General features: G+C 52.2%; 3 protein-coding genes across 7 annotated transcripts in view; 1 reads left to right on the top strand and 2 right to left on the bottom strand.

The window, feature by feature from the left end:
• LOC122389433 (endoplasmic reticulum membrane sensor NFE2L1-like) overlaps positions 1-4672 on the bottom strand; it is an 88178-nt gene extending 83506 nt beyond the window's left edge. The window contains exons 1-2 of the mRNA XM_043381487.1: positions 4526-4672; positions 2349-3265 (exon numbers count right to left, since the gene is read on the bottom strand). Coding sequence (XP_043237422.1) covers positions 2349-3050 — 702 coding nt within the window. The 5' untranslated portion in view covers positions 3051-3265; positions 4526-4672. The remainder of the gene's footprint in view (positions 1-2348; positions 3266-4525) is intronic.
• Positions 4673-4699: 27 nt separating this feature from the next.
• Positions 4700-6750, top strand: LOC122389437 (uncharacterized protein F58A4.6-like). Of its 3 annotated transcripts, none has more exons than XM_043381494.1 (2): positions 4700-5045; positions 5709-6750. In XM_043381494.1, exon 2 carries the CDS (start codon positions 5715-5717, stop codon positions 6345-6347), a length of 633 nt encoding a protein of 210 aa, XP_043237429.1. In that variant the 5' UTR covers positions 4700-5045; positions 5709-5714; the 3' UTR covers positions 6348-6750. The 3 variants fall into 3 exon arrangements, with proteins under 3 accessions (XP_043237429.1, XP_043237430.1, XP_043237428.1); XM_043381495.1 differs by having other exon boundaries at positions 5034-5103; XM_043381493.1 differs by lacking the exon at positions 4700-5045 and adding an exon at positions 5139-5322.
• A 167-nt stretch (positions 6751-6917) lies between these two features.
• LOC122389434 (bleomycin hydrolase-like) lies at positions 6918-22808 on the bottom strand. 3 transcript variants are annotated; one of them, XM_043381490.1, is made up of 10 exons: positions 22563-22808; positions 13932-14089; positions 12947-13096; positions 12552-12644; positions 11639-11776; positions 11019-11267; positions 10335-10561; positions 9844-9964; positions 8182-8292; positions 6918-7921 (listed from the first exon to the last, which is right to left on the bottom strand). In XM_043381490.1, coding segments are annotated over exons 1-10 (1356 nt in total). In that variant the 5' UTR covers positions 22564-22808; the 3' UTR covers positions 6918-7813. The 3 variants fall into 3 exon arrangements, with proteins under 3 accessions (XP_043237425.1, XP_043237423.1, XP_043237424.1); XM_043381488.1 differs by having other exon boundaries at positions 22487-22757; XM_043381489.1 differs by lacking the exon at positions 22563-22808 and adding an exon at positions 14472-14912.

Genomic DNA, 22808 nt, shown 5'->3' with positions numbered 1-22808 from the left:
TTCGTAAGATTGATAAGTAGTACACCAATTTACCATCCAGTAGTTCCATACGAACGTCTTGCTGAATGTCGATCAAGAACTGATGCAAATTGCATCACACCAAAAATAAACCAAAACAAAAACAAGAGGAAGAGCCAGCACGCTATTTCGGGTCGGAAGACCGCTCGTGTCAACACCGCGGCCCTGTGAGGTCCACTCCAGAGCCGAGTGCCGCACGAACCCCAGGTGGACCATCATGGTGAGTCAGCAGGCCAGTTTCAGACCGAGCCTCGCCGGTGTCCCGTGATGATGAGGGAGGTCAAAGGGACGAGTTCCGTCCCATGGAGCCGCGCTGGCTGGCACGGGGGCCAACTGCACAGCCGGCGGCGCCCCGGACAAGGGCCCGGTCCGGGACGGCACGGCACCTGACGTCAGCGGTCGGTGCTACTACACATAGCCCGTGGGCGAGCAGTGCGACGCACCGTCCAGGTTCAAGGTCCCGCGTGGGTAGCCGCCGGTGGGCAGCGACGGGTCCGAGGAGTGGCAGCGGTCTGCCAACGGGAACGCCGTGCCTCGTGACCCGTGCAGTGCGCTGCTGCAGCTATGGACACGACGTAGGCGCGCTATATTTCCTCTCCTTATACACACCGCCGCACTCTGATACCTATCCTCCACAGCACACCGGCGAAATGAAGTCGCCTGAGGTCACCTTACAACAAACTACGCTCCAAACATAGAACTGCTTGACCCTTGGCACAGAGCCTCCGCCTCACGGCGAAATTCACGGCATAAAGAGCCGAGGCAAAACACCGTAACTGCCGCTAGAGTCGGCAGCTGGGGCAAAGCCAAGTCGTTCGAGAGTGTGGGCGCGCTCACATATGATTTACCTAACCTTCGTAGTTGGATGGCAGCTACGGGCCCCTCAAACAAAGACCAAGTTTCTGAGAGACGCGAACAGCAGTGGAGCGTAGGTTGGAGGGTGCCATTCGTAACCACAGGAGAATATGGCACATTGGTCAGCTTTCCAGTAACATTCGTTGATTCGTTGGCATGAGATCAGTCAACTGTTTGGGGCATGGGAGCCGATGACGCATCCGTCACTGCCATATCAATAATCCTGACAATAGCACGCATTACTGCCGGCAAAAACTTTCCCTCAAGCATACAAGACGAGAGTTTCTACCCGACTTTCCTTTGATCAGGATCTTCCGAAACGTACCAGAATGTCCTAAATAAACACTCAATGGTCATTCTTTAATCCGGGCATCGATAAGCTGAAGCAGCCTCCGTTGAAACAATTCCACCTACCAGTCGAAGACGCACGGACTAACGGGGTGGATAACGCGTAACATATGTAAGTACTGATGGATCCTTTTTGGTCCTGGATACACGGATCAGACTAGGGATAAAGTTCAGTTGCGTCAACTCAGAGACCACCAATTGACGCGTGTAAACAAACTACGAACTTCTCAACAGCCCGCCAGGATTCGAACAAAGACAGCATTGACTCACCGACAAGTGCCCTTACCATTCACCTCCTGAATAAAACAAATCAAAACATAGCGAGGATCAGCGGTCAGTATCGTAGCTGGATATTACCTACTGAGTTCTGACGTCACTGTAATTGGCCAAATGAGTGTCAAATCGACGCCAGAAGTCACCATTACGCTTCTGGACTGGGCGAGGGCCACCTGATACGGGAGTACAAGCGAGCCCCATTAGCCGCCAACCAAGTGTACCGGCGAGTTGGCATCTGTGAGCTGCCGCTCAAAGCCAACGGACACGCCCGCATCAATACCGGCCGTATCGATCGAACAGCAGGCCATGACTGTGAGCCGGTTGGGCCGGCCGCGCCCGGGCTGCTCACAAAACAGCGCGGCACACAGCAGGCAAGAACCAGGGTGACCCTATTCAATCAGCAAACATTCGACACGAAAACAGCACCAACAGAGAGATCCTTACTTAATTATACTAAAATAAATGTTAGCCGAATAAGGACATTGGTGGTCAAAGAAACCGGCTTCATGAGGGTAAAATCGTTGGAGAGATTAAGAGACCGCTTGCGGTAAGAACGGTTCCATGCACTTCAGTGTGGCAATTCAGGCGGACTGGATTGCTGCAAAACGCAGCTCGTTGGCTGATCCCACTACCAGTTTTTACTATCGTATGTAATCCTGAAAGAAACGTGGGCTAATCAACCCTGCCACGGGGTTCTTGCTGGCATCGGTATTTGTGGAACTGAGCTAATGAGTCATCGTAAAACAATAAAAAGCCTAGTCTCGTATAAAAAGGACCGAAGCCGCGCCCTCGGCTAGCATTGACACAAAATACAGGACTGCTTCAGAGCGGCAGCTAACGCCGCCACCTACCTCGTCCGACATGTCCACGTCCGACTGGATGAAGTCGTCGCCGGTGTCGGCGCCGAGGCTGGAGCGGACGCGCTCGGCGGCCGACGCCTCCTCGGCCAGGTCGGCGTCCATCATCTCCCAGACGTCGAACTCGGCCGGCGGCGGCGGCAGCGGCAGGCCGGCCTCCAGCTCCAGCTCCAACCGCCGGCTCAGGTCGCGCTCCAGACCCAGCTCCAGGTCGAGCTCCAGGTCCAGGTCCAGCTCGGGCTCCGGCCGGGAGTCGTACAGGCCCGACAGCGACGAGAGGTCCTCGCTGACGTTGGCTGACTGCAGCAGGGTGCTGTTGGTGACCGGCGGGCCCGGCTCCGGCTCCGGCTCCGGCGGCAGCGGCAGGTCCGCCTCGCCGTCCAGCAGCTGGTAAGCCTGGATGTGGCTGGGCCGGAACGGCCGCTGGTACCGGCCCAGCGAGTGCAGCTCCTCGAACAGCTCCTCCTGGTAGCGCTCGATGACGTTGTCGATGTTCTTGTGGTGCGCGGCGTGCTCCAGGTGGGCGTGCACGGTGCGCGCAGAGGTGTGCGCCCAGCTCTGGCCCAGGATCAGGTCGGCCTCGAGCGGCGGCTCGTAGTCGTGCACGCCGCCCAGCTCCGGCTGGAAGCGCAGCAGGCTGGCCAGCATGGCCATCTGCACCAGGTTATTGTACAGTTTCTTGTCGTGGCTCACCATGGCTGCGGCTTAGTCACCGTTCACAGTTTACAGCAATGCCGCGGGTCCGATCACTGGCAGCTCACTGTCCGGTCAGAGCCGCATTGTCGGCGGTAAACGCGGTCGGCGCGGCAGGACGCCTTTCAATCAGCGACTCCCCCGGTCCTGCGGTACTCAGACTGCGATTGTACACTTTTGGCGGCGCTTGTTCGGGGTCAGACGACGTGTGTCCGCGTCTGAAACGGCGGACAGGCGTCAGAGGGCGGCGAACTGCCCGGACGGACGGTCGGGGCGCACACGACTGGACCCCTGTGCCCGCGGCGGCCCGCCGACGGCACTGCCGCTCTGTTCTCGTGCCAGCGGACCGGCGCAGTGGGGTCCGGCCCGACCGTACCCGTCCGTCCGGCCCGAGTCCGAATCGATCGCAACACCAGTCATCAACATGACTGGTACAGCTCAGTTTCTTTGAAAAATACATCGAAAGGCAGCAGAAAATGCAGGATTGATAGCAACATATTAACAGGATAATCAGTTATCAGTGACTAACCACACAAACTACCTAACAACCATTTTAGTGCAGCTGGGCAGGAATTTGAATTTTGAGCCTAAGGCAGCAAGGTAAGGTCCACGTGAAAAATAATGATGACAAAAAGAAGCAAAAAGAAGCATGGTTGGTAGATTTATAAGGAAAGGTCTTATCTTTACAACTGCCACTTGCAAAAAAATGTGTGGGCAGAAGATAGAACAAAGGTGATGGGGCAACAAAAAGGCAGAGCAAAAAAATGTCATCAGCAATTTATTTCTTGGTCAATTTGGCAGAGAAAGTTTCATATTCTCCAACCAAAATATCTGAAGCATATTTACTTCAAGACAAAAAGTACAAGAAATTCAAACAGTAAAATAATGGACCCATCCCTCAAAAATACACCTTGACCCCAAGGGGAGAAAAAAAGAAAATCAGATGTGAAACATCTCAAGCACCTTTTGCCATTCAAGGCACAAGGAACAAAATAGGTCATAGTGAGATCAAAAGAAACTGAAAGAGACTTAGAAGATCACAAGCTTCTGTTTGACGGAGGCCAGAACTACAACATAGCAACACTAAACCAGCCACACAGACACCCAAAGCCCCCAGGCAGGCCAGCGCTGGTTGCGCTGGCCACCTATAAAAATCATCTCAATCTTGATTTTACTTTCCATACATCCCTGGCACTCATCTTGTGCCATATATAGGTAACTACATGTCCGCAGCCCGCCAGGCTTTATAACCATCAATCATACCTATCAGTATGGGTATCCAAACCAACGCAAAGTACTGAATGATACTTAAGATAAAAAGAATAAAAATTTTAGCATTAAAATCAAGGTGTGAGAAAATGACTTACAACAAAGGACAAAGGAAATATTGGTCCCTCATGACTAAAAGCAGTGCGCCACATAAGCCGATACCACATTTTAACCTTTGAACGCGGCTGAATGAAAAAATGTCAGCTCACCAAATGTTGTTGGTTATCTTGCAAAGCAGCAGCAAATATTGAAGAAATTAGCACTGCCGTGAATTCCTGCAATTCAAATGAGAAACATCGAGAACTTCATTCACGATCAACACGACCGGGCACACCGCGCCACAATAAACAATGCGAGTCATGACCAATCAGCGCTTTTCCATCTACGTCATTGCATCAGATGAATATCTCGCTCACCATTGGACAAGATAACTTTCCGCTGGCTAGACTTTTGTTGGCATTTGACGGATATTTTTCCTTGAAAACGATCTCTTTTCCTATTTCTTTGCCTAATTTCTATTTCATCAACCTTTTCACAAATAATGTTCCACCTTTTCCTGAAGATTCTACTTTTATTCTGTCATTATCAATAAGAGGAATGGCAGCTGGCCTTTTCATTCGCGGAACCTTCCAATGCGTCATAAGTATCTGCTACACCCTGCAAGCTGTGAAACATCTTCATTCACAGAAAGCTTGACCAATTCATTCACTTGCAGCCAATTCCCCATAGGTAAGCAATTTGAAATTGTTTGAATTGTTGGTTTGTGAGGATTTGTGGGGATTAAACGGTGAGTGGGTAATGTTTTTTCTATGTTTACTCACACCTACTTATCAGATACCAATACGTGTTCAAATATCTGTGCTTGGTAATTAATAAGCTAAAGCTAAGCTTATTAAGTGATTAATAAGCTAAGCACACACACGCACAGTGATGTGTGCGTGTGTGATGTCAATGTGTAATGATGTGTGTGCTGTAAAATAGGTCAATCTACCCTTTAATTATGGGCGTAAGTCATGCAGTAAAGGCTGAAATCATGAATGACAATCCAACTTAAAGTATGTTGGCTCTTTCTTGATTGGATCAGGATAGTTCTTTTGATGAAATTAAGCATTTAACAAATTTGAAAAGCAACGACTGATATGTTATTCATCCATGTTAGATATGGTCAGGGGCATTTTTTTGTAACAGGTTTCAACTTTTATGCTTTTTTGTGTCACACATACTTTCCTAGATTGAGATGCATTTACCTACTTTGTACTGCTCCTTCAAGTTTTGGCTGTTCAGTTTCAGAATCCATGGTTGATGGCAGATTAGGTAGGTACTATACATATGCATGCTGCCAATTTATGCTGCATATCAGTGTGTACTTTATGACGGGTCTTTGCCCATTAGGTGCCGATGTTGTGTGTGCGGGCAGCAGTGGTGGGGGATGGACGGTTTCCGACGGTGCGCCTCCGCCTGCCCGTGGAGGCGCTGCCGTCCCCGCTGCCGGCGCCGGCGGCTCGCCGTTCGTACCCGGTCACCGGTCTGCAGGCGGGCCTGGTGGTGCGCGAGCTGCGCTACTGCCCGGCGCAGCGGCGCGCCGTCTGCGTTCACCAGGCCGGCCGGCTGCGGCTGCGGCTGACCACACCCGGCGCCGCGCCGCTCGACCTCGCCTGGAGTCGGCGCGTGCAGCTGCTGCTGTGGGAGCGCCGCGAGCTCGACCACATGATGTCGTGGCTCTCCACGCTGGGCGGCGCCTTCTCGGCGCTGGGCGACTATTTCGCCGAGTGCGCCGAGATGGCCGGTCGGATATCCGTGAAGCAGCTGGAGCTGGCGCTGCGGCTCGGCGACCCGCTGACTGAGGCGCGCTGTAAGCTGTACGCGGCGCTCAGTCTGATGCAGCGTGGCCGGTTCGAGTGGGCGGCCGCGCTGGTGCGCCAGCAGTACCGGCTGCCGGCGGCCCGCACCGACCCGCGGCTGCGTACCATGTGCCGCGGCGTCTGGAACAAGCTGCAGTACGAGCGGCAGCGCGCCGGGGCGGCCAGATAACGCCCGCCGCCGAGATAGCGGTGACCGCCGGCTGGCCCCGTCCACTCGGACGGACAGAGACGGAGAGACGGACCGTGACAGCGATACTGCCGGACGGTTGTGGCTACGAGCCGAGTCCTCGGGACGGGGCCGAGCGTCGCGTGTGATGTGATCTCCATTCCATCTGTGGATGCCGCGGCGGGTTTTGTCAACAGAGGCGACTGTAGTCTGATCCACATTGACGAATCGTCTCTACCTCGTCTGAAGTGAACAAGTACCATGTTGTTACCTCGATTATGAAAGATATAATGACATTGCAGGTTTGAAATACCAAGGAAGAAGGAGGCTCCTTACCTGAGATATGGCCTGTATTGGTGGGCTCTGACTCATGAGACAGCCAAATAAAGGAGACCACCCACTTTAATCCTTGTAGCTTCTTTTGGCTGAGCGATGAGGCGTTACCGCAGCCAGTCGGCGATCCTAGCCCTAACGGCGATATGACACCGCGGTTTATATCTGAACGGTCACCTCAGACGGCGGCTCGGAGAGCGCTACACCTCCCCGCACGCCGTATCAAGCATCGACACACAGTTAAGCCACCACTCGTATATGTATTCACAGAAGTTGCCTCGGCGACAAACGGGGGACGTGCGCGGACGCCCGTTGGAGTAGGATGGGTCGCGCAGTCGTTATCGGGGCTGTGGCCAGCCGCTCCTGAGAACGTCAGGACCACAGCTCGGCGCCGGCTGATTACCAGTCCCGGGGCACCCCGTCACGAACACCGACCGGCCGTCCCGGTCCGCCCGTCCATTGGCAAAACACCCACCGTCAGATCTTGGGGCGCGCGACGGTTCGCCGGCCCAGCGCGACACCCGCCAACCATCCGATCTTGGCGCGCGGCGGCGGCGGAATCGCGAGACCGAGCTGAGGGCTGCCGCGTGCGGCGCTCGTGCCTAGTCCCGCCGCCCCGTACTGGCTCCTCGACCAGCGTTGTACTTAACAATGCTCGCCATGGCCGTCTGCGGACCGCCCGCCACGCTCAGGCACCAGGCACCGTGTTGCGACGCTGCCAACATGGTCCGCGACCGAGTACCCGATGTCCTGGGAGGTCACTCAGTCAAACCGTCCGATCTCCTCCAAGGTCAGACTAGGCCAAAGAAAATAGGCTAGATTTGATATGAAACCACTTTGATTCAAAGGATCTTTCTATAGGTTAAGTATCTCTAATAGCGTTCGTTCAATTATGGCGAACGTTCCTTGATCAGTATACACCCAAACTGATTCGTGTCGTTGCCAGAGAGTAAATAGTGAGTTCACATTCATGATATCCACGCCATATCCACACCGGGTTCAGAAGTCAGCAGCAGGCCAATCAGTCTCCCAGCCAGCCGAGAATGGTCATTGCCGGCGGTCGCTGGATTCCGCGGCGCGGTGCCAGCGAGCCGGCGGCGGCGGCTCCTCCGGTGGCGCCAGTGCGTCCGGTCCGCCTACACACGGGCCAGAGCTCCGAGCGGGTCCCAGGCGGGCAGCACGGTGGGCTCCTTCTCAAACACGGCCATCACCTCCTCCGGGACGTACTTCTTGTGCACCACCACCTGTCGGCGGAACGGGACAACTCAGCTTTGCCGAACGACCGCCAGAGCGTAGTCCAGTCGCGAATCAGTCCGTTATCCAAGGGAGCAGCTGGAGGTTACCGCATATACTTGTGAAAAGTAGTGCTCTAGGCAAGTTAGTTTTCCTAAAGGGATCAATGGAGCGCATCAAGTTAACTAAACGGTTCCCTATGATCTCCTTGTGAGTTTCCCGCTCAGCTAGGTACCCGTTTTCGGCGGCGGGTCGACCACCAGTCACCCACCTCGAACACGAACTGGATGAACCAGCTGTGCGACATGACCAGGTAGCCCGAGTCGCCGTACTCCTCGCCCCAGGAGTTCTCCACGCGCCACTTCACCGGCGTGCCGTCATCCTACGGTAGCAGAGGGTCACAAGGTCAGCGGCGGACTGCGGAGAGCGGCCGGTGGCCAGGTGGACGGGGCGGAACACCCACCAGTAATGAATGTAATTCCTAATTTGTCCGGTTTCGTCTTAACCCGCGCCCTGCTGGGGGTCCTGGATTTCCACGCCCTGCTGGGGGGGGGGGGGTGTTTGAACACCCCCCCCCCCCCTTGTAACTCGGCTCCTGGGCCACGTAGCGATACGCGGAAGGCGGCGTTCGAAAGAGCGTAAAAAATAATGACGAAATCACTTCGGTCAATTTTTTGGTCAGGTCAAAGGTCAGGTCACCAGAGGTCATTGAAGGCAAAATTTCGCCGATTTCCAGGTCGAATGTCGAAAATTTCCAAGAAGCCAACGCATAACTCGGGAACCAATAGAGCTACAGCGCCGCGGAAAAGCGCATTCGATAGCCCTATTAACGTCCTTTCTGAGTAATTCTCTCAGATTTGACCTAACGTCAACGGTTTTGCCTGCAGGGGGCAAAAACTGCAAAAATAGCCGATTTTTTCGAAAACAGTTTTTCTGCAATAACTTTTGACCCAAGCCTTGTACGAGCTTACTTTTACCGGCATCGTGTTCCTCTCGTCAAGACGCATCGAATGAACTATGTCTTGACCTTGAAAGGTCAACTTGAAAATTTGACCTCAGGTCAAGGTCATGACCTGACCGGAAAGGGTCATGTTGCATATCAGTCGATCCGTATCGTCGAGCTGAACACATCTAAGGCGTTTTCATCGCTCTAGCATGCCTCTATCAAAAGTTATTTGCGAAAAACTGTTAGATACCATTTGTGACCTAAGATGACCTCAGGGCATAAACAAGGGTCACGGACACCATTTTCAAGTTCAGTGTGTCTAAACCACTTGTAATTCGGTGTTTGGGAGTGTTTATAATGTCTTTCATCCAAAAGAGGCGCATTTCAATTTTCTCCCATTGACTTATAATGGGGAGGTCGCAAAATTGACCTGACCTTAGGTCATCGATATCAAAATTCTGAGATATACATTTTGTACATGCTATTGCTCTTAGCAATCGCTGAAAGTTTCAAAGCGATCGGTCACTCAGTGTAGCTATGACAGACATTGAAAGTTTTTATGAGGTGAGGTCACTTCAAGTGACCTGGTGACCTGACCTTGAATGACCTTGGTCTGAAATTTTCACAACATGTGTAGAATTGATGTATGGTAAGGTGTACCAAAAACGGCGGCGCTCCGCGCCGCCGTTTTTGAGATATTCGCGAAAAACCACAGGGGGGGGGGGGTGTTCAAACACCCCCCCCCCCCCCCCAGCAGGGCGCGGGTTAACTCCTAATCTCATTTGCTATCCCGTTCAGATTCAACACGCCTGCTGTTCTCATACCCACAAGGCACAAACCCACAAAACAATATTGATTACCTCAAACCATCAAACATAATTCAATCAACAAACCATCCTTACGTATCGAACTTCCACTTCTCAGCAAAAGACAGCGACCCGCATCCATCCCCCATCTGTTAGGCGGTCGCCATGGGTGCCGACTTACGTCCAGCGTGACGCCCGTGAAGCACATGGCGTGGTCCATCATCGACTCGCCGTGCATCAGCCGCTCGGCCTTGGTCATCGGCAGACAGACGTCCGTGCCGAACACCAGCTTGTAGTCGTGGCTGCCGGCCGGAGCAGCAAACGGGTCACACGGGGGACGAGGTCGGGGGGACGCCACATGGGTGATCAGAGAAAGGGGACTGCATGAGAGGGTAGAACGAACTGCTGTTATCAGTTACAACTTACAGTGAGCCTAAGTTGAATGTAACACGATGCATTATAAATACAGTGTAGACCTATACCACACTTAGCACATCAAGAGAAGCGAGTGAAGTTGAACAGCGATCGGCACCACCTGATAAAATAATGGTCTCGTCAAACACGGTGAACTAAGATCCCTGTTGACTGCCCTATAACACCTCTCAACATCAAACACAAACGGCATCGTCCAGACTTCACCCACCCGCCCCTGCGTCCGCCGGTCTCACTCACATGAGCGGGTCCTGGATGCCCAGTTTGCCGGCGAACGCCTTGGTGACCTCGCAGCCGAACCAGACGGGGTTGCCCTCCTTGATGGAGGCGGCCGCCAGGCGCGCCAGCAGCTCGGCCGGCTGGTTGTTGTAGATGGTGCGCCGACCGCCCACCATGTTGCCCAGACAGTCGACCGTGTACGCGTCGCCCGTGTTGTGGCCCGGACGCGGGTCGTGGATCAGGCATACCTGCGCAGATGGTACACAAACGGCATCATTTCAGTATTCAAACGGCAGCTCAGTGGAGGTGCGAGCCTTGCTGACACTTACTACCGAAGTCGCGGACTCGCGATCGTCAGATTCTCGGACATGCCCCGTTTGCCAAAAGTCAAGCATTTTCCTCCGTCGAACGTTTCTTACCGTTAAAAAACGTCCTTACGTAGTAAAGTAACAAAAAAGTTTGCGATAGCCACCCGGCTGTTATATAACCACCGCGAAGTGTCGCATCGGCCGAGATATCCTAGCCGGGGCGTATCTGAGTTTACACGGCAGCGTAAACATTCCCATTGCTGGTGATTGATGACGCGGCGTGGCGACGGTGCATTCCGGCGGCGGCGACTGTTGTGTTAACCCCTGCCGGCCTGGGGAAGGGGCACGGCCGGGCGGGTCCCAGCCAGCACCCGTTCTCGGTATCACATCGCCTCACCAGGTCAGAGGCGTTGAAGTGCGGCTTGACGTGTTCCTCGTAGAAGTCGAGCGGCGAGACGGGCCCGACCTTGTGGTAGGCCTTGTTCTTGTCGTAGTACTCCCAGGTGAAGGAGGCCGGCGGCATGCCCATGCAGATGGAGACGATTCGGTGGATGTGCGTCATCTGTTCTTTGATGGTCGACTCGACGTCTGCCTCGGTGGCGCCCTTCTCGACCAGGTGGCGCAGGTCGCGGGTGTACTCCCGCAGCTGCCGGGCACAGAGCGTCGGTCAGTCGCAGTCGCCGGGCGGCGGGCCGGGACCCAGACACAAACAGCAGACAGACAGACCCGTCAGCCGCCGAGGAGCGGACCAGCCGCTCGAAGCTGCCAACGTGTTACCGGCCACGGCCCTGGACGGGCACCAAAACGAAACGCAGGAAACAACGCCGGTTAATGATCAGCTACGCAAAGTGGAACAAAGTGGCGGTTTCTTCGGGCAAGCTATTATTTTAAACATTGCAAAATAGATCGGGCAGCGAACATGATCATCATAAAAATATTTTTCACGTGAGAGTTCCTTCGCAATCTGTCCGGACCCGCCAGGACCCCGTCCTTCCAGATGCGGCGATGGCACCTCACCTTGCTGGCGAGAATCGTGTTCATGACGCCCGAGGACTTGGAGTTGTGCGCATCGGGGAAGCACTTTTTCGGCATGACGCCGTACTTGTTGATGAGGTTGAGCAGCATGTCCCACTGGCCGCCGTCACACACGGGGCTCTGCCAGCGACACCATCGGTGCGGTCAACAAAGGCGTGGACATCTACTTCAATCCACATCACACACAAAGAGGCCGCTAAGCGATCTGATAACCCTCAGACAGGAAATCGCTTCACTTCACATTTTACTCACTTGGACATCAGTGATAACTTCACTAGAAATGGATAACTGCTACTTGCTTGTATAAGTCAGTTTTTGTTTGCAAGATACAAACACAAGTAATTTTCTCCAGTTACTTTTTCAGTTTGACACTGTTGAGATTGCAAACGATTACAATCCCGGTAAAGGAAATATTCTTATGACGGAGATGCTCAGAACGCTCATAACCACTCCAAATCGGATAAGGCTCTACAATTTTAGTCGAACACTGACGAGGAAAACCATGTATCTGCACGCAATCAGTAGGTAAGTTTTCGACGTCGGACGATAAAATGCCTTGTATGACTGAAAAAGTAAAACGCAAGAATGCGATGCACGTAGCTAACTAGCATTTTACTTGTACGGTAAATGGGTAATGCGCAGAGCAAGAATGCGATGCAAGCAGATAACTAACATTTTGTTTGCATCGTAAAATGTGCAATGCGCGGAGAAGATTGTATCACTCCAGCTATATAGAGACGTCTGTGCTCCAGCACATAACAGACATATCAGCTAGCTTGTCTCAGCGGGCACGCAAGTGTCATTGACCAGCCAGGTAGAGGGTGTGTGGGGTGCTCGGACCGGGGCGCGGGCAGAGACGCGCCGCTGACCGCAGATGGCCACAGACAGCACTGACCGAGAGGAGGAAGCTGACCAGCCGTCCGTCGACGGGCTCGCCGCGCCGCGCCGTCTCCACCACCGTGTGCAGGTAGTAGTTGGACCGCTCCACCTGCGGCGGATAGTTCACACATATTGTCACGTGTGCCAGGCACGGATACTTGGATGCGATGGAGTGCGGACATTCAGCGGACACAAGGTCACATAAAGCTGACGTAAGGCCACATGCGGCGAGCACACGGTCATATATGGCGAACAAAATGCCACATATGGCAGACCGGACACATGATGGTCATAAACACCCGGCACACGGTCACATTACGGCGGATACACAATCAAATACATCGGACACATGGTCACATACAGTGGAGACGTACAACAATAGGCCGAGCGCTCGCCACTAGGCCGCCTTACCTTATCCCAGAAGAACAGGTAGGCCTGGCTGAACTCGAACTCCTCAATGTCGAGCTTCTTCATGAGCGGGATGCGCATGGCATTGAGTCCGGCGAAGATCCAGCACCGACCGGTGGAGCCCTGGCAGGTGCGCGGCCGCACCTCGTCCACCTGAGCCAAACACGACAGTCGGCCTGGTTAGACGGAGGGCACACGGCATGATGGTCATGTTGAGTTGAGTTGCAACAACCCGAGTCGTCGGATTCTTCGGACGAATTCGGCAATCTTCAGAGCTATTCTCGGATGTATAAGTGTAGGCACTGCCATGTTAATTATAAACCAAGCCAAAGCCACGTACGGCGTTCCACGTCGTTATCCACACATTACCAAGCACGTATCCACGCAGCCCTCCATTTTCTTAGACATCTGGTATCCGATCCTCTAGCCAGACTGCATCCTGCGCTCAGTTACCGCCCGGCTAATGTCCCATATTACCTACTATATGTAGAATCCCCAGAACAGGCAACTGCGGATACTGCTAATGCTGTAAATCACACCAAGACATGGACACAGGGATACACTGAAAACAGACAGTTAAGTCTTCATGGAACGTCGGTTGCCCACAGGGCGTTGGATTATTTGTTTAATAAAGGCGTTTTTATAGCTACATGGCTGAAAGCAGTACGCGGATGAGCAGGCATTCCTTCGAGGGAAATATACAATAAGGACCACCGATGACCTTCTAAAGACATCGGATTTCGTGTGCGAATGCTTCAGCAAACTGACAATGCTGAGGCAACAGCTGCAGCCGCCATTGCCAGGGCCGGGGAAAGCAGGATGCAGGAGTCACATCGTGGCGTGACAGGGCATACAAGCAAGTACAACACGGATAACCGACAACATCGATCGAACCGTATTCGAGCTCTGAAGTGGAGCGGCCTCCCTGTTACCTCCGGCGTGCCCTGGTGCTTCGCCCGTGACCCGGCCGCCAGCCGCTGGCACTGACCTTGTGCTGGAACACGTGGTTAACCTCCTCGAGGGCGCTGCGCGACCTGGCCGCCTCTTTCGGGTCATACTTGGTGCAGATGTTCTGCGCCAGACGGTTCTTCGGGTCGGCCGCGAACTCGGTCCGCAGTCGCTCGACAAACTCGCCCGTGATGCTCACTGGAAAACAGACGCGGCCAGGTGATCAGTCAGCGTGACTTAAGTTATGGCGTTAAGTTAAGTTATGGTAGAACTTCGGTCTCACCTACCCTGGTTACTCACCAGGGTCAGGGATGGCCTACACTTACTTATCATGCTTAGAGTGTGTGCGAAAAACAAGACATCAAAATAATTCACATATACTAAAATGATAAATGGACGTTATATCATGTATCATTGCCACACATGACCCAACAACCTGTGCTTATATCAACACGATTTTTTCATTCAAGCCTAAAACACTCAGACTTTTGTAGATTTGTAAGTTAGTAGTTTTCCAAAAGCAAGAAGCCATCCTAGTCAGCAGGCGTTGCACCCCTCGGGGCCTCGACAGACCACTCACTGATATTGACTACGGTACGGTGTGAATTCGGTCGGAGCGTCAAGCGGGCCTTTCATCCGCCGCTCGCGGGCCGTCAACTGTTTACGGATCGGGCCCGGTCCTGCCGCCGCGGCTTGACGGACGGGTCAGCCGGCCGGTCAGACGCGCCCGCCTCGATCCAGGCCACTGAGCAGCGCTAGGCACACATGTCGCCGCCGCAGCGACCGCAAAACGCCCATTACCGTCGCATTGCCCCGCGACCGGCGGCGACCGGCGACTGGCAGCGTTTACGGGCCGTTACTCGGGCCGTTGGTTGTCCGACGGTTCGCAGCAGTGCTGGACAGGCGCCCTCGCGCGGTATGGACGGGGAAGGACTGCGCCGGACTGTGACATCGGCACTGTGCGGACGCCGAGCGCGTCTGGTGACCGTCAAGGCTCGCTCCACACCACACGGGACACAAACGGGACAGTTGGGCAGGAAGACACGTCGCCAATTATGATCTCTCCTTCTTCTTCACATTCTTTTCAATGTCCACAGTCAATATTTGCAGAAACTTCAGAAGCAATAACCCAAACAATCGAATAAGACCACAGTAAAGACAAAAAAAAAAAACGAAAAATTCGCGTAGCAACACACGCTTCCGTTGTCGAAAACGGTTGAAAACAGCATCCATTGACTGTGAAAACTAGCTCATGTCTTACCAGTTCTATAAATGCTTCCTGAATTTGAGGTCACTTATCTCCGAGAATGTCGTTTTGCAGCCCGTCGAGTAAACAAGAGCTACGTAAGGACTACACGGTTTGCTAGTTTCTGCCGATAGCGTAAGTTAACTAAAAGCGGTCTGTGTATCTTCGGGACATAAACAGCTGAATCATCTGATTCATGAGGGATCGAATAGTGGTACTGTCTCCACGGCCCAACAGCGAGCGGTCAAAGTTCATGGACGGCGGGCGGGTTTTTGCCGTGAATCTACCGGGCGCTTCAGCTGCACGTGTCCTCGCTACCAGCGAGCGGAGTCGACGGCTGATGCGGGGGGGGGGGGTAAGGGGGCGGGATGGTAGTTCCCAACTCAGCACTCCTTAACCCGGCAGTACTGCATCAGTTGACCCGTTCAGTTTAACATTGGTCATGCTCGGTGCTTAGTAACTAAAGGGCTTTCAGCTTTTCTAACAGCAGGGACAAAAGTCGTGAAGAAAGAATTGACGAATTGACCAGCGTCAACTGGTAAACGTCCAAATACGGGCAACGTGCCACCCCCATCTGGGACACCGAACAGCAGCCCGACCTCGACTGGCACCCCTGACAACAAACACAGTCGGCAGCGTACGGAGTGAGCATAATAGGGGCCACCGCGGCCCGGCTGGTGCAACGCGCCCACATTCCAGGCGCCTCAGCCGCCGCGTACACTGCCACTAACGGCCCGGGCCGCTGTCCTTATCCGGCCTCCATCGGCCCCTGGCCGGACGAGGGGCGCCACCGCGCCGGGCCGGCCGGCCGGCGGGAGGTCAGTCTCCAGCGGCCGGCCACTAGCCGTTCGGCGTCTGTTCATGCACTGGCGAAAGGACACCGACCGGCGTGCGTCTGCTAATGCCGTCCGCTGTATGACTCGGCACCGGACACAGGCGAGTCTCAGCACCACGCCTAGTCGACTTGGCACCGAACACAGTCTACTCAGCACCGGACACATTCGACTCTCTCGGCACAAAACTTGGTCGATTCTCTTGTGTATCAAACAAATTCGACTCTCTCTCTCTCTGCACCGAGTTCTTGCTGACCACCCCTGCATAGACCGCTGCCCTTCCCAGAACCCAGGCCTCGCTGACTCTTTGAGCACCAACAGCAATTTAAATATCCGGCATCGACGGCTGTCTGGCTCCAAAGACCATTGTTTAAACCTTTCGGCAGTCGGCACCGACCCGTCTGGCTTTAAGCATCTCCGCACCAACCGCAGCCGGACCCTCCAAAGCTGGCGCTGAAATGCTGCCTTTGAATGGGCGATTCGGAAAAAAGGGCACTTCAAAGGCGTCCAATCCGCTTCAGCAGCTACACTAGCCTGTGTTTCGTCTCATTCAAATGTCCATTGTCCATCTTCCCAGATTATTCCGAGCGGGTGTGTCGATCCTGAGGCGAGTGTTTGTGTCCATGCACTACAGACAAGCGGGGTCTGTCCATAGCTCAATGCACCCCTTACGGGCTCCCAGAAGCGTCGAGTGACAGGTTTGGACTGCGGAATTGCGGATCAGCGCAGTTTTGACGCCCAAGGCGAAAGAGGCCAAGCTGCTTTTAGAGCAGAATTCGTCGCTGACGATTGCCAAGGAGGTGACAACTCTATAACCAAGGAGGTAGCGGGTCCATAGGCTAATGAGGTAGCGGGCCCATAGTCAAGGAGATGGCGAGTCAACAGCCAAGGAGATGGCGAGTCAATAGCCAAGGAGATGACGAGTCTATAGCCAAGGAGGTGACGAGTCTATAGTCAAGGAGGTAGCTGGTCGGCTGGAGGCGATCCACCCATGATCCACTCTTGAGGGGTGTGCACGGGCACCTCAAACTGCTGAGTGCGGTGTGTGCAGTGTGTACAGCAGGCGACAGGCGTGGGGGTAGGGGATGGGTAGGCGGTTCTGACGTCACGGCTGCGTGCGGTGGACGGTCCGCTGTGGCCAGTCCCGAGCCGACCGGCCACAGCGATCGCTGTGTGCGGTGACGAAAGGCTGATGTAGGGACGCAGTGGGCGGAGCTTGGAGGCTGTGTAGTGTGTGCGGTCTGACCGCACACAGGGCCCGTGAACAGCCCTCCTTGTGAACATGCTTTCTCAGCCAGACTTTGCCAAAAACAAATATCGACAGCCCCTACCTTCAGTCCCGGAGGGAGGCGGGTGGATTCTGAACGGCCGTAAGCCGCCGACTAGAGGTTGGCTGTTACGCAGACCGCGAAGTATGGTAGTTTCGACTTTCAACGAGAATATGGTCAGTGTAGGATCTCAGTCAATGTTGTGCACATTCTACATGGTGCAGTGCAGGCCCTGCCAGTCCTATGTGACAATGCGGCGATGGTGCGCAGTGCAAAACGTTATGACCCATCTCACATATGAGATCTGCAGGGTTGACAACCAGAGGGCTGTTCACGGGCCCTGTGTGCGGTCGGACCGCACACAGCCTCCAAGCTCCGCCCACTGCGTCCCTACGTCAGCCTTCCGTCACCGCACACAGCGATCGCTGTGGCCGGTCGGGACTGGCCACAGCGGACCGTCCACCGCACGCAGCCGTGACGTCAGAACCGCCTACCCATCCCCTACCCCCACGCCTGCTGGACGCACCGCACACAGCGCACGCAGCAGTGTGCGGTGCCCGTGAACACCCCTCGGGCAATAAATTATTTAGTGTGGCTTCACCAACAAATAAATGCTGGGCTATAAATGGCATTATCCCATTTCTATCCCATGCTTGGTCTGCCTGGTGTAGATTTCAAGTCCCTCTGGTGTGAGCTGTTCAGAGTAGTCCTAAGACTTATGCAGTTTACTGCTGTGCTGCCATACTTGGCTAATCTGCCATGAAATGGCCATCCTCTCAACTTCCTAATTTGATGATGAAATCAGCCAGCTGATAATTTCCGGATCTAAACAAAAGAAAATATGCAAAACAAATTATCTACATGGACTTTCTGGTGGGCTTGCATTTCCCCTTCTCATGAGCCATGACTCCTGACTAAGCAATGACTGTCCACTCCATGCATCCATGCAAGAATACCTACACCGGAAATGCACCATGACAAACTGCATCAGATAATGGGCAAGATGAAGGAAGATAAATTTCACCCTGATATAAACTCTGGAGGTTTTCTAGATAGAATAATCAATAGATAGAATAATCAATTAAGGTATACAAATAAGATTATGAGCTTATTTAGAAAGTCTATGACATCAGAAAGTATTTATTATCAATTAAAAGATATCAAAATTCAAAAGGTAATAATTGGGTTGTAGGTACAATGGGAAAGATAAAGCATGATTGTGTCCCTCCCAGATAAAGTGCTTTTATGCTGAGCTTTTGGAACATGTAACTTAAAGAGATAGGTATGTTCTGGGCTTTTTCACTTTAATCAGTGTGCCAGGCTAGGAAATAAGGAATGTTTTGCAAATGATGCATTGTATTAGCCACTTAAGTCAGAAATGAAGTATTATGTGTGTCTGTCATAAAAGGGCATCAAAAGTCAATCTCACGTCACCCTAAAATGTTATTCAGAGCATTAAGACATACAGACAGAACACTTCACTACTTATCACATCACTTACATGCCAGTATGCACCTGTGTTAAAAATCCATACTTAACCAAGGACATGACTTATTTAGCCACTTGTATAGCATTTGCCCTTATTTTTGTCATATGAATTCAAATTGGCCACACAGCAAAACATGACATTGGCAGCAGACTTAATTTATCTTTTTTAAGATTAGGCAAAGCCAAATGATATATGGCATTAGCAGTAAGGCTGGCCAGGGAATAATTTGTCTAATTTTGCTTTTTTATAATAACCACATTTATAACTTTGTTAGTATGCACCAGTCCTAATTGTCCTTAAAAACTTATTCAGACTTTATCTTGACATTTACCAGTTTTGGGGAAGCGTGGTATGTGCAAACTTCCAGCATTGTTGATATGGTGTGCTGCTTGTTGTCACTCTGATAGTTGTGGTTTGTCACATAAGTATTGACTGAAATACATAAATCCTTCCAGTTTTACCTCACTTTACGTAGCATTTAAACTTGAGTCTCAGTAATGCCCATCATTTTCTGAATCAAAACATCAGCACAGCAGTCCAACATGGTGCCACATCAGGAGCCCACTTCTTGATTCAAATTCTAACTACATTTCTATTAAGCCACACCGCATGGGACACTGTACAGCAGCTGAGCGCACCCACACCGACACAGCAGACTATTATGCCTTGCATCCAGGTTAATTGGTGTATGCAAGGCAATTGAAAGTCTGTCATCCTCCAATACAGTAACAACACATACACTGGCGGATCCAGGGGGGGGCCACCGGGGCCATGGCCCCCCCCAAAAGCCTGAAAGGGGGGGCCAACATATCTTTTGGCCCCCCCCCAAAACGCTTGAAGAAAAATTAATGTGAGATGGTTGCGTAGTAGATACCTACTAGAATCAGCAGCGTGATTCAATAGCGTAGAGAAAGTCAGGGGTGCGGGAACTACTTTCAGACTGGGGAGGGGGGGGGGGGCACACCATAATAGAGATCAACCTAGGGTCCCCCCAAATCTAGTTTCTCACCGGTTTTAGGCCACTTATTTTTCATCTCTTGGCTTTTTCAACAAAAAAAGAAAACATTTGCAAAAAGGGCGGTATTCCGTCTGAAAGTTGTGGTGGCACCGCCCCCCACTGGTGGATTCAGGGAGGGGGCCACCGGGGCCATGGCCCCCCAAAAGCCTGAAAGGGGGGCCAACATATCTTTTGGCCCCCCTCCCAAAACGCTTGAAGAAAAATTAATGTGAGAAGGTTGCGTAGTAGATACCTAAAAGTTAGAATCACCGGCGTGATTCAATAGCGTAGAGAAACTCAGGGGTGCGGGAACTACTTTCAGACTGGGGGGGGGGGGCACACCATAACAGAGATCAACCTAGGGTCCCCCGAATCTAGTTTTCTCACCGGTTTTGGGCCACTTATTTTTCATCCCTTGGCTTTTTTCAACAAAAAAAAGAAAACATTTGCAAAAAATGGGGTATTCCGTCTGAAAGTTGTGGGGGCACCGCCCCCACGGCCCCATAGTTGGGGGGTGGGCAAGCTGTCCCCACTGCCCCGGTTCCCGCGCCTATGGAGAAACCACCGGGTTTAGGTACTAGCTTCCTTCATAAAGTGTCGTCATGTCTTATCGTCACCCGAGAAGGTCTTATTGCATAAATATCGATTGAGCTGTCAAGTTAACAAACTTGCTCTGGCAGCCTGACCTGACATGACCCGGCAATTTTTAATTCACGGAATATGCGCAATAATTTTTTTAGGAACACTCACTGAGTTGGCGTTGAAAAGCTTGTTTTGTTTGGTAATTGTACAAGAAGCATATCAGGGACCTTTTTGTCCCTTCCCGTGAAACGGTAAAAGACTTATTTCGGTCAGAGCTCAGGCCAATCTCTAAGGGGTCAGTCGGGTCACTTATTTCTTAAAAGGGTCCTTACGGCATCCAAGGACCAATTCCGGCTTTTGAGTGCACCACATCAGCATTTGATGCTGCGACAGATGGTGAAATATGAATATATGTTACAGGCCGTATGAAAATTGTCCGTTTGCAAACGGCCTGGCCCAGTCAGGGCATATGAAACAGCCTGAAAACACCGGCCGTTTGCAAACCATGACCTGAAATATCAGACCGTTTGAAAATGGCCTAGTTAGTTTCGGCCTAGCGGATCCAGGGGGGCCACGGGGTCATGCCCCCAAGCCTGAAAGGGGGCAACATGTATTTTGGCCCCCAAAAACACTTAAGAAATATGAATGTGAGAAAGTAGCGTAGTAGGTAGAAACTACCGTATCATTAAAAATATGTGAGCTTGAGTGTTGGTCTCGTCTTCACCCAAGAAGTTCTTATTGCATACTTTACCTCTCGATCGACGCGTGAAGTTATCGTGTAAGTTATCATGAATCCGATCGCGACGAAACTTTAGCACCCTCATGTTGACAAAGTCTGAAAATTTCATGACCCTGACCCAAGTGACCTTTGACCTGTGGCCTATTTCTCGAGACTATCCGTGCGTTCGGAGAGCATGGAATATTCACCGTCCCCTGGAATATCCCCGTGCCGCGTTCGGAGGCGTATCTCTCTGAACGGCCAATCTCCGGGAATGTTCCGCGCGCATGGAGTATTCCACGGATTCCACGTGGAATGTGCCTCTCCGAACGCACCATATGTTTGGCCATGTTTGAGGCCATGTTTGGCCGGAATCGCGATTCCGCGTATGTCGGCTCACATTATCCGCTCGTTTACAGTCTTTCCGTGGTTTAAAACGCTCAAACATGTGAAATGCTGTTGGTCCCAACCATTGTGGTAGGTGTCAATGTCACCTTAGGGTCAAGTCAGGTCATTGACCTTTGATGACCTCGGTGCACTTTTCCGAGTTTAACATGTTTCTAGGATAGTTTCGTTTTGCTGATTTTGAATTTAGCATTTAGCAACCATTTGAACATTTACGAAGTAGTTTTGATGCCTTCGTATCATGTTACGTAGCTGCCAGTGGTAGTCGGACACCTGCTACACGGACGCCCATAAGTACTGGTTGACCTGGTTGACCTGACCTGGCCTGCCCCGACATGGCCTAAAGGCATGAAGACATCATCTATGATCCAAACTAACATGAAATTCGTGATCAGCACAAAAAAATATATTACAGCCTTACTTTAGGAGGTTTTGACAGGCCCTGATTTTCCCGTCTTTTGGGTCTGTGACCTGACCTGGGCGGTGTTTCACGGCACGCTGCCAGCGCTGTTGGCACTTTTGGTTTCCATGGAGACATCAACTAGCCTATACTTACAACACTACCGAAGGTTGACCTTAGCTCGCGGAATGCGCTGGCAGCGGCTGGTAGCGCGACCGTGAAACACCGCCCTGGAAGGTCAACCAATGACCAAGGACCTTAAAATCGGGTATCATCGGCTTCCTCTCGTCACTCACAGGCAACACACTCGTTTTTTTCCGCGAGCTCTAGCTTGATCAGGGGCCGAACGGCAGAGAGGTTCAACCGACACCTCCCAGCCCGCGAAGGCTGCGCCAAGCACCGACCCGGAGCGGTGGTCGACAAAAGCAATTTGAAGTGTTTTCAAAGTAATATTAAGGCACGGGTTGAGTGGGCTACCATTTCTCTCTCTATTTTTTTTTTAGTTTAAAAAAATTATCGTTTCAGGGCTGTGACGAAAAATAAGTGGCCTAAATCCGATGAGAAAACAGGATTTGGGGGTACCCTAGGTTTGGCTCCTTGCACGAGTTGGCCCCCCCCAAAACGCAAGTCTGGATCCGCCAGTGAACACATACCTACCCATTTTCAGCAGGTTAATTTAACATGTTTGACGACGTTCTCCACATCATCAGGCACCAAACCAGGCTTCACTTACTTCTGGATTGGAGCAGAGGCACAAGCGAAAACCAAAACGCAAATGACTTATCACAAATATATGCCTATGTGTTAACTTGTATTTTAAACGTTACTTTGATTGCAAAAATGACGGAAAATCTTGATAATTCAGCAAATTTTTTCACCACCCCTCTTCCTCTCTCGACCTCAGAGACAACAAATAGCAGATCTGCCAAGATACCTAAAGAGGGACATGCCTAAGAGCTGGACTTTTTGCACGCGTTCC

Source organism: Amphibalanus amphitrite, unplaced genomic scaffold (genome assembly GCF_019059575.1).
Source record: "Amphibalanus amphitrite isolate SeventyFive unplaced genomic scaffold, NRLGWU_Aamphi_draft 000358F_arrow, whole genome shotgun sequence".
In the NCBI taxonomy this organism is placed as follows: Eukaryota; Metazoa; Arthropoda; class Thecostraca; order Balanomorpha; family Balanidae; genus Amphibalanus; species Amphibalanus amphitrite.
The sequence above is the reverse complement of the archived record's forward strand: the minus strand, read 5'-3'. Positions and strand labels throughout refer to the sequence as shown.

Excerpts from the sequence above, each read along its gene's own strand:
- LOC122389434 (XM_043381488.1), bottom strand. Across the intron at positions 12,645-12,946 it reads ACCTGTTCTTCTGGGATAAG|GTGGAGCGGTCCAACTACTA; the intron begins GTAAGGCGGCCT and ends TATCCGCCGCAG. Across the intron at positions 9,965-10,334 it reads GGCATCCAGGACCCGCTCAT|CCACGACTACAAGCTGGTGT; the intron begins GTGAGTGAGACC and ends TCCGGCCGGCAG.